We start from the raw sequence: 11061 nt of genomic DNA, 5'->3' as shown, positions 1-11061 counted from the left end.
TGACGTCACAGCAATATGTTGGAGAGTGCGCGACATGATCCAGCGCAAACCAAACTCAACTTTGATCCATCCAATCACGTCTCACGAAATCAACCTAGCACTTCAATTCTGCATCAAGGAAACTCAGCGAGTTCACTTTCATTCTGAGCTCCAACTACTCGCAAAACAAGCATCATGGCCTAAGGATCACCCGTTTGCCCGATTTGTTGCCTTTCAAGACACCGATGGCATCATTCGTGTAGGAGGGAGGCTGGAAAATGCTCCAGACTCTGATCAACAAAAGCACCCTGCAATTTTACCTCGTGATGCTGCTCTGACTCGGCTCATCATCTCTGATGCTCATCAGCGTACCATGCACGGTGGAACTCAACTCACCCTAGCATGCACTCGTCAACGATATTGGATCATCGGTGGACGTCAACCTGTACGCTCACACATTCTCTAATGTCTCGTCCGTGCTCGACATCGAGGTGTTCGAGCTCAACAATTAATGGGACAGCTACCAGCTCAACGTGTCACTCCATCCCCACCATTCTCACATACAGGAGTTGATTACGCTGGTCCAGTATCAATTAAATCTCGGAAAGGAAGAGGATCAAAGGTATACAAAGGCTGGATCTGTGTGTTCGTCTGCTTGACTACTTCAGCAGTCCATCTGAATCTCGTCAGTAATTATTCATCATCAGGATTCATCGCAGCTCTCAGACGATTCATTCATCGTCGAGGTGTCTGCACATCACTCTACAGCGACTGTGGGACAACGTTTCAAGGCGCATACTCAGAAATCAAACGACTCTTCGTCCAAGGAACTCAGGAATCAAGAGATCTACTCGATTGGGCCACAGTACATCAGATTACATGGCATTTCAATCCACCAGCAGCTCCTCACATGGGTGGAAAGTGGGAGGCAGCTGTGAAATCACTGAAACACCATCTAACTCGAACCATTGGAGAATCATCATTCACGTTTGAGGAATTTACAACTCTCCTGACACAGGTGGAGGCGATTCTTAACTCACGACCCATGGAGGCTCTTTCAGATGACCCTCAGGATCTATCATCACTCACTCCAGGTCATTTTCTCATCGGAAGACCACTCAACGCCACCATTGAACCTTCACTCATCGACACGGATGTCTCAAGGCTATCCAGATGGCAGTTCATTCAGCAACGTGTTCAACATTTTTGGAGACACTGGTCCAACAGCTATATCCAACGTCAATTGGCCCGTACCAAGTGGCACCAGGCTCGCCATGACATTCAACTCGGCTCACTAGTCCTGCTCACGGATGAACGAACTCCTCCAACACAGTGGCCACTAGCCAAGGTAATTGCTCTGCACCCTGGAAAGGACAATCTGACCAGAGTGGTAACCATTCAAACGGTCAATGCCACTCTCACTCGACCAATCTCCAAGCTCGCACTCCTGCCACTTGCTCCAGAGCCAGATGCCTAGGACATCTCCAATCGTTTCACCAATCCAATGGATCAATCAAGGACTCAATCAGCAACCCTGTTCCTGATGGCGGGCGGAATGTTGCGTAAATACCAAATGTTCGCGCCAGAACACTTGGTAAATTCGCACTCTACTGCATCAGTGGTGCTGCGACTGACGCGCACCCTGATAGTCAACTCCCCGAGGCAGATAGACGATTACGCGCCAACCGGCACAATTAATCTACACGCGGTGGCTAACTACACGTGCTCAGTATTTATAAAGTGTTCATAACGTAATTCCAATTATCCAGTGCATCTTGTACAAATCTACTCAACGACTCATCCAGGACAATTCTCCATCATCGGAAATTCAGGTACCAATTTCGTGTCCTTCATAATAATTTAATAATAATGAATTGTGGCTAATAATAATATTTTATGACGTAACCTCCTTGTTATTTTAATGCCGACATCTAAATATCAGCTTTCACGTTTCATTCAAATTAGTTTATATCTAATGTTGTATTTTACTCAACCTCATAATCTACAGTCACAAGAGATTACATTTATCATTTTCTCAATCTTCATAAAATATGACTCATTGTACAATAAATTAATATTCTTTCTTTTTATCAAGTCTTTTGTCCTACCTGGCTTAAGGTGATATCACCACTCACCAGGAATGCATTCACATTTATAGATTCTTTTTCTGTGACTGCAAATTATCAGTTCAGTTGGCATCTTACTTTCACTCGTGCTCATCGCTCGTATCATCGCTCGTAATAATTATTGTCGCGTCATTAATATTTATTGACTGTGATAAAATAATAATATAACAAATTGATGTACTTAAGTTACTCTGAGCTCATAATTAGAATATTGTTAAAATTAATCAATTCAACGCTCTTATTAAATTTCAAATTGATATTTGTGCATGGTGCCAACATATTAATAACTCGTTATTGTATTTTAATTACAGTATTTTCATATACCTTATTAATAATAATTTCATAATATTTAATTAAATATTTACCATAAATCACAAAGTTAATACACACTAGTTATTAAGAATCAAATGTGTTCATAAAGTTATCTGTGATATTTTACTGAATAAATAATAAAACCACGAATGAGTGCCCACCTTCTTTCAACACCCAGATCCGGTATAAATAAATAATTAATGATAAATAAATTTACAATAATAATTATAATAATAATTATAATTATAATTATAATAATAATAATTATAATATCATTTAGTTCCTAAAATTGTAATATTAATAAATTAATCTTAATTTTTCGTACAATATCTAGTTGCATTAATAAAATTTACTATAAATAAGCCGCATATACTCTTTGGTTAAGATTAATAAACTAAATTATCAATCAAAATCTTTATATTTCATATAATCGTAGAAAAAAACTTGATAATTTTTGTAACTCAAAAAATTGATAATTTAATTTCAATACTGTTTTGTTGGAAATTAAAAGTAAATAAATAACAAAATAATTGCAGACAAGATACTTTAGTTCATTAACATTCGTGAGAGTCTCTAAGATTTGAGTTTACTTCATCTATTCTACAGTACCAACTTTAATATTACGTTAGCTGCATTTTTCTTTTCATGGAAAACTATTTCCATTAAGCTATACTTTACGTAAAAATAATTCCAACGCACCCCGGCATGTGTAAATGCAGGATGTAAAATATCGTTGGGTGCGTTCGCGTTAGATGCATTAAGCTCTTACAGCACCACACCTATAACACGTTGTTTTGTCGAAAACTATCCAATGCGGATAATTCCCGTAATTGTTTTAAATTATACGATAAGTTGGGATTAGGAAATTAAATAAAAATACTTGGATTTTTTGGGGAACAATTTAGAAGAATTTATTTGTCCCCAAAGGAGGAAAACCCAGCTAGGCTGGGAAAAAACCTCCTTGATGAAATTATACAAGTAAATTGTGTGTGTGTAAGTGTGAATGTATAAATTACGTTGCAATAACGCAATAGGGGTGAGCTCAACCGCCTTAGATAGAAAATTATCGATAATTTGAATTAGATAAGTCCCAAGGTGGGAGCTAGTAATATCTAATCACTTTGAACTATCTCAGAGTGAGATCTATTAATGTTCAATTGTCTCAAGGTGAGAGCAAATAATATTCAATTGATAACAGAATGTTAGTCAATTGAGTTTGATGTTTTTAGTGTAGAAATTAGTCAAATGATTTGAAGTTGGAATTTAATTATTTATAAGCTAAATTAAATAAGATCGTAATTAAATATCAATAACTAATTTAATGTAATTAATTGTTAATATCACGCGTCAATTATGGATTGACTAAAGCCGCGTGGCTGATGCAATCCTTTGTTAACGGTGGCGCGTAATGGCCGCGTGGCGTCACTAAATAAATTTACTTGATTTTATTTATGTTAATTCACTGAACTATTAAACTGATTTAAATGAATTGAGAATTTAAAGTATAATTGAAGCTAATATAATTATTTATATTTAATGAATAATTTTAATATTTAAATGAAAGTGAGATGTAAGTAAGAAATATCAGAATTGATTCGCACAGAGTAGTCGTACTAGTACAAATGTCCAAGCACAACTGTTGCAGCCGGCCACGTGAGCCGGCTTCTCTACCGCTAACCAAGGCGCGCATGGGCGACGGCCATAGCGTGATACGATTATTCCCGAGTTGTAACGATTAAGCCCGAAGGCGCAATTCTTCTTATAAGTATGTGACTAGGTCCTTTTCCTAGCGGTTAAACATACTCCCCCCGTTGCGAAGGTTGAGCAAGATATTATGAATAGTGTTTACAATCAGTGATATTACATGATTACAATATTTTGAATTTACAGATTTTAAGAATTGATTGGTAATGGACATAACAGAGTAATATTCCGTTTATATATGCCTTGAGCTGTTCGAATTGAAGCCACTCGTGTTATGTTATCCTCTCCTGGATGAGTCTCGATCACTACTCCCAGCTGCCACCGCATACAGGGTTGGTTTTTGTCCATCAGTAAGACAATTTGATTGACCTTAATATCCCCTCGATTGGAGTCCCATTTTTGCCTGGTCTGCAACTCATGAAGGTATTCCAAATACCAGCGTTTCCAGAAATCTTGTCGCGCCTTGACAGTGAATTGCCATGAGCTTAGTCTATTATCTGGAACGTCAGAAAAATCATTTTCAGGTAGCATAGTGAGAGGACGACCTATTAAAATGTGTGCAGGAGTTAAAGCAATAGGATCATTAGGATCACTTGACAATGAACATAGAGGACGAGAATTTAATATAGATTCAATTTGTATAGCCAGAGAATTTAATTCTTCAAACGTTAAAAGTTGTTCTTTCACTACTCGTTTAAAATGGTGTTTAAATGACTTGACTGCCGCCTCCCAGATACCCCCGAAATGAGGAGATAAAGGTGGATTGAATTTCCAGACAATGTTTCTCTTTATGGCATAGTTGTTAACAATGTCCTGATGGGACTTAGAGTTGAATAGTTGGTAAAGTTCTATTAATTGATTATTTGCACCCACAAAATTGGTACCATTATCAGAATATACATGAGATGGAACCCCTCTTCTACCAATAAAACGTCCGAAAGCTCCTAAGAAACCCTCGGTAGTTAAATCACTTACGATTTCTAAATGTACAGCCTTAGTAGCCATGCAAACAAAAACACATCCATAGACCTTGACTTTAGTTCTGTTTCGAAATTTACGTTCCTTGATAAAGAGAGGTCCAAAATAATCAATTCCTACGTGAGAAAAAGGCGGAGATTCCGAGACTCTAGAACTAGGCAAATCGGCCATTTTACTTTGTAAGAGAATTGGTTGATATCTAATGCATTTAACGCAATGTCTAATGATTTTACGTACTTGATTTTTGCCATCTAGCAGCCAAAACTTATGTCTAAGATTTGAAAGTGTACTTTGTATACCCGAATGATACAAACTTTCATGAGTTTCTCTAATAATTAGATCCGTAACATAATGACGTGAAGGTAATAAAATAGGATGTTTTTTCGAAAAGGATATAGGAGCATGTTTCAAACGGCCTCCCACTCTCAATAATCCGTTTGAATCAATAAATGGATTAAGGCATCGTAATCGTAGATTTTTAGTCTCTCCGGTTTCTTTAATTTGTTTGATTTCATCATAATATTGTTCGTTTTGAATCAGAGTTAAGATTTTAATTTCAGTTAATAATTTTTCTTCTACGTTTAAAGGTTTGTGTTTGAATGGATTATCTTTTAACATTCGCAAACAATAGGAAAAAGAATTTATAAGTTTAGAATATGATGAAAACCGTTTAAATAAATTGTCAGTGGAAGCTAGTAAACAAGTAATTTTTCGAACACCAGGAAGTTCAGAAAGAACTGCCGGCTTTAAGTTAGGCCAATTGAGAGGATCCTGTGATAGCCACGTAGGACCTATCAACCACATTTTGTTATTTAGAAATTCAGAAGGAAGTTGACCTCTAGATAAGCAATCTGCCGGGTTATCCTTGGTTCTGACATGTCGCCATTCGATTTTACTGCAAAGGGTTTGAATTTGTGTAACGCGATTCGCTTCAAAGACCTTGAGAGTGCTGGGAGATCGTTTGAGCCATTGAAGTACAATAGTTGAATCAGACCAAAATGTGACTTTAGATATGTCAAAGTTAAATGAAGGAATTGTGTCCTTATATAATTTAGCAAGTAATAATGCTCCACATAATTCTAATTTTGGAATTGTAACATCTTTAATGGGAGCAACTCGAGATTTGGAACAAACTAATTTCACGATCACGTCTCCATGTTTATTCACTGATCTTATATAAATGCAAGCACCATAGCCTACTCTACTAGCATCACAAAATCCATGCAGTTGTATGTCAGTCGGATCAGGAATTAAAATATTTCGTTCAACCGAAAAGTCTTTGATTAGGGGTAATTGTTCAGCAAATTTACACCAGCGCAAATGCAACTCTTGTGGGACCGTTTCATCCCAATGGACCTTTAATTTCCAACATTCTTGAATGATGGTTTTTGCCGCTAATACAATAGGACCGAGAATTCCGATAGGATCGAAAATTTTTGCAATGTCAGATAAAATGGTTCGTTTAGTTATTTTTCGTGATGAATCGTTTGATTTGACTGTATAGATAAATTCGTCAGTTAGAGAATTCCATGCTATGCCCAAAGTTTTAGAGATAGGATCATCATTAATAGCACAATCTAAATCTAAGGTTCTTTGATCGAAATTATCCAGTGCGTGTCGGTGATTCGAAGCCCATTGTCTGAGTTCAAATCCACCCTTTCGCACTAGTTGAATGATTTCGTCACGCAATTTTAAAATTTCGGTCAAAGAATTGGATCCGGTTAATAAGTTGTCGACATAAAGATCTCGTTTTAATATTTTTGAAGCTACAGGAAAATTATGAGATTCGTCATCAGCAAGTTGATTTACCGTGCGTATAGCTAGAAATGGAGCTGCAGAAACCCCAAATGTAACTCGTTTAAGTTCAAAGGTACTAATTTTGTCATTATGATAATAAAGGATTCGTTGAAATTTATGATGATCCGGATGTATGCAAATTTGTCGATACATTTGAGCGATATCAGAAGTCATAGCATAGACAAAAGTGCGAAAACGTAAGAGAATGGTGAAAAGATTATCTTGTATAGTAGGCCCTGTTAGTAAGACTTCATTCAAGGAGATACCTTTATCGGTTTTAGCTGAAGCATCAAATACAACGCGTACCTTAGTGGTAGTGCTGGATGTTTTTATTATCGGATGATGGGGCATGTAATACCCTGGTCCACTATCATCCGGTACGTGTACCATGTGGCCAAGATTGATGTATTCATTCATGACTTTATTGTATTCGGATTTTAATGATGAGTCTGAATTTAATCTCTTCTGTAAAGACAGAAATCTATTTAGAGCCTTTTGTTTGGAATTCCCGAACTCGACATCGTCTGCGCGAAAGGGTAGTTTTACTATATATCGACCGTCTGTATCGCGAATAGTAGTGTTTTGATAATAAGTCTCACATGTAGAATCCTCAATAGATCGAGAATCACTAGAACTTATGTCTTCAATAGTCCAGAATTTTGTTAATTGACTCGACAGATCAGTTAGTTGACAAGTTACAGAAAGTATATTTTTGTCGTCAATGACTCCTCCCGCTACAACCCATCCTAGTTGCGTTTTTGTAATATTAAATCACAATCATTTTGTGAGCAGTTAATCTGTCCGACAGATAGAAGAGAAAGTGTGGTACCTGAACCGATAAGGACATCTACGGGTCTTGGTATATGAAATTCCGGATCAGCAAGTATTATCTTTTTAGGTATGTCTATTTTATTACGTGGAAAGATTTCATTTGGACTCAGCTCTGCAATTTCGTTAACAGTTAAAAATGATAATGATCTTTGAAATTTATTATTTAAAGATTTACAACTTATTTGAACGACATGTTTTGAAAAGGTTTGCATTCCATTAACAGCCCCGATCGGAATAGAACAGTTTTGCATTGGTAATTTTAATTTGCTAGACAAATTTTCAGTAATGAAATTAGCTGTTGCACAGGTGTCAAGTAAAGCGCGAGCTTGTATGAATCCACCCGTTGAATCACGCAACTGGATGAGTGCGCTCATCATCAATTGGAAACGCGGTGTTCTGAGAATTGTCGTATAGTTGTGTACTACTAGTCAAGCTGTAGATCCCTTATCAGTCGTAACAGTAATAGGTGACTCGGATTTTACGGCATTGTTCTTTGAAGTATTCGGATTAGAGGGTTGTTGAACTGTCTTTTGTTGAATGTGCAGTTTGGTATGATGGAATTTCTTACAGGTTTGACATCTACTACTGGAAGGGCAAGTTCCTTTGTGTTCGCGAAGACAATTATTGCAAAGTTTAGCAGATTTTACAAATTTTATGCGTTCTCCTATAGTTAATGCATCAAACTTATAACATTTATAGAGCGGATGAGATAGTTTACAACATGGACAGGCAGTAGAAGTGGTTGTTACTAAAGCTCGGACTGGTGAGTCTGTTTTTTGTTTCTTGAAATTATTACTCGAATATTCATTACGTCGTCTTTTAAAAGAGCCATCGGAGTCGCGCTGTTTATTAGGTTTACGTGTACTGAGTCGGAAAGCAGTTTTTATTATAAATTTGCTAAATGCGTCAAACGTTGGGAGAGTGTTATCGTCTTCGTACGTTTCGTCCCATTTGTCTCTAATTTCTGTTGGTAATTTAAGTTCTAATAATCTTACTATAAATGCGTCAGTTGGGTTTGCTTTTAATGATTTTAAATCATTTAAGTGTTGTCGAGCATCATCTATGAATTTAGTGAGATTTTCATTAGTCGGGGTTGATATTGAATTAAGATTTAAAAAAGCGTCATAATGTTTAAAAACTAAAGCGCGCTCTTTCTGATAAGTTTCTGTTAAAAGGTCCCAGGCCTGTGTATAGTTTTCTGCACTTGCATCCAAAAGCGCGAGCTTGTTTGCAGCAGAACCAGTTAAACATCCGCGAAGGTATAAAAACTTATTAAGATCATCTAAATCTTTACGTTCGTCGATCAGTGTCTTAAATGTATTTTTAAAAGAAAGCCAATTTTCAAAGTTGCCATCGAATTTTGGTAAATCCGTGGTAGGGAGCTTAGTAAGTCGTTGAGTCTCGAGTGTTCGATTAAGAGTCGAAGCGTTAATTGCAGTTTGAATAGTGGCATTGAGAACATCTTGATTGGGAATTTTTATTTTAGTTGCAAGATTGTAATAAATTTTGCGAATTCCGTCCGCGAGTTCTATTTCTGGGTCCTCAGGTTTGTTCACTTCTAATTCGTCGATACTGGCATCGTACTGATCGAACATTTTTCGATTTTAGGAAAACGTAAAGAAGCAGTCTGAATGTCTGTGGTCTTTGCTGTTAATTCATCGTTCAATGCGGTAATTTTAGCAGTTAATAGAACACGTGTTTGTTCTAAAGTCATTTTTGTTTTAGTCATTTTGCGATAAATTTATATGATAATAATAGTAATAATAAATAACAATAATAAATATCAATTGATAATTAATTATCTTATTTCTGTAATAAATAGATCACTTACAGTAATCAATTGATTTGAGAAACAATTTAAATAATTAATTATAATTAAATATTAAATAATTTGAGAATTGATAATTAATTATTCTGTTGCACAACAATTAATCACCGGACAATGATCAATTAATTGTGAATTGTCGACTAATTAATTAAATTAAGTTATACGTAAATAATTAAAATAATAACGTAAATAAATATTTGAATGATAACCAATTGCACTAGTTGACCGATGAATTGATTGCCAAGTGACAATCGATTAGTCAGCCAAAGTCAAACAATTAATTAAATTACAAATAAATAAGTTGGATATATTATCAAATGATTAAATAATATATTAATTAATATTATAAATGATTTAGTGTTAAAGACTTATCTTATTTGTATTGAAGTCCAACGATGCTGGCAGCAGCTGGGTGGTATAGTGACTGGATCTTCGGAACGTCTTGCTCGTCTTCGCAAATCAGGGTTCGTGTACACTTCAAACCTCACAGGAGGCACCAAATGTTTTGTCGAAAACTATCCAATGCGGATAATTCCCGTAATTGTTTTAAATTATACGATAAAGTTGGGATTAGGAAATTAAATAAAAATACTTGGATTTTTTGGGGAACAATTTAGAAGAATTTATTTGTCCCCAAAGGAGGAAAACCCAGCTAGGCTGGGAAAAAACCTCCTTGATGAAATTATACAAGTAAATTGTGTGTGTGTAAGTGTGAATGTATAAATTACGTTGCAATAACGCAATAGGGGTGAGCTCAACCGCCTTAGATAGAAAATTATCGATAATTTGAATTAGATAAGTCCCAAGGTGGGAGCTAGTAATATCTAATCACTTTGAACTATCTCAGAGTGAGATCTATTAATGTTCAATTGTCTCAAGGTGAGAGCAAATAATATTCAATTGATAACAGAATGTTAGTCAATTGAGTTTGATGTTTTTAGTGTAGAAATTAGTCAAATGATTTGAAGTTGGAATTTAATTATTTATAAGCTAAATTAAATAAGATCGTAATTAAATATCAATAACTAATTTAATGTAATTAATTGTTAATATCACGCGTCAATTATGGATTGACTAAAGCCGCGTGGCTGATGCAATCCTTTGTTAACGGTGGCGCGTAATGGCCGCGTGGCGTCACTAAATAAATTTACTTGATTTTATTCATGTTAATTCACTGAACTATTAAACTGATTTAAATGAATTGAGAATTTAAAGTATAATTGAAGCTAATATAATTATTTATATTTAATGAATAATTTTAATATTTAAATGAAAGTGAGATGTAAGTAAGAAATATCAGAATTGATTCGCACAGAGTAGTCGTACTAGTACAAATGTCCAAGCACAACTGTTGCAGCCGGCCACGTGAGCCGGCTTCTCTACCGCTAACCAAGGCGCGCATGGGCGACGGCCATAGCGTGATACGATTATTCCCGAGTTGTAACGATTAAGCCCGAAGGCGCAATTCTTCTTATAAGTATGTGACTAGGTCCTTTTCCTAGCGGT

General features: G+C 35.9%; 3 protein-coding genes across 3 annotated transcripts; 1 reads left to right on the top strand and 2 right to left on the bottom strand.

Moving 5' to 3' along the window:
• Positions 1-490: 490 nt before the first annotated feature.
• Positions 491-1456, top strand: LOC123268106. The gene has a single exon (XM_044733014.1). It carries the CDS (start codon positions 491-493, stop codon positions 1454-1456), a length of 966 nt encoding a protein of 321 aa, XP_044588949.1.
• A 2752-nt stretch (positions 1457-4208) lies between these two features.
• On the bottom strand, positions 4209-11061 carry LOC123262367. The gene is made up of 2 exons (XM_044724536.1): positions 9928-11061; positions 4209-7363 (listed from the first exon to the last, which is right to left on the bottom strand). Exon 2 carries the CDS (start codon positions 7311-7313, stop codon positions 4311-4313), a length of 3003 nt encoding a protein of 1000 aa, XP_044580471.1. The 5' UTR covers positions 7314-7363; positions 9928-11061; the 3' UTR covers positions 4209-4310.
• On the bottom strand, positions 8156-9322 carry LOC123268016. The gene has a single exon (XM_044732925.1). It carries the CDS (start codon positions 9320-9322, stop codon positions 8156-8158), a length of 1167 nt encoding a protein of 388 aa, XP_044588860.1.

Source organism: Cotesia glomerata, linkage group LG1 (genome assembly GCF_020080835.1).
Source record: "Cotesia glomerata isolate CgM1 linkage group LG1, MPM_Cglom_v2.3, whole genome shotgun sequence".
Taxonomy (NCBI): domain Eukaryota; kingdom Metazoa; phylum Arthropoda; class Insecta; order Hymenoptera; family Braconidae; genus Cotesia; species Cotesia glomerata.
This window is presented reverse-complemented; position numbering and strand designations above follow the sequence as displayed.

Bases quoted from the DNA above. Each gene is read 5' to 3' on its own strand.
- LOC123268106 (XM_044733014.1), top strand. From the start codon at position 491: ATGGGACAGCTACCAGCTCAACGTGTCACTCCATCCCCACCATTCTCA.
- LOC123262367 (XM_044724536.1), bottom strand. From the start codon at position 7,313: ATGAATGAATACATCAATCTTGGCCACATGGTACACGTACCGGATGAT.
- LOC123268016 (XM_044732925.1), bottom strand. From the start codon at position 9,322: ATGTTCGATCAGTACGATGCCAGTATCGACGAATTAGAAGTGAACAAA.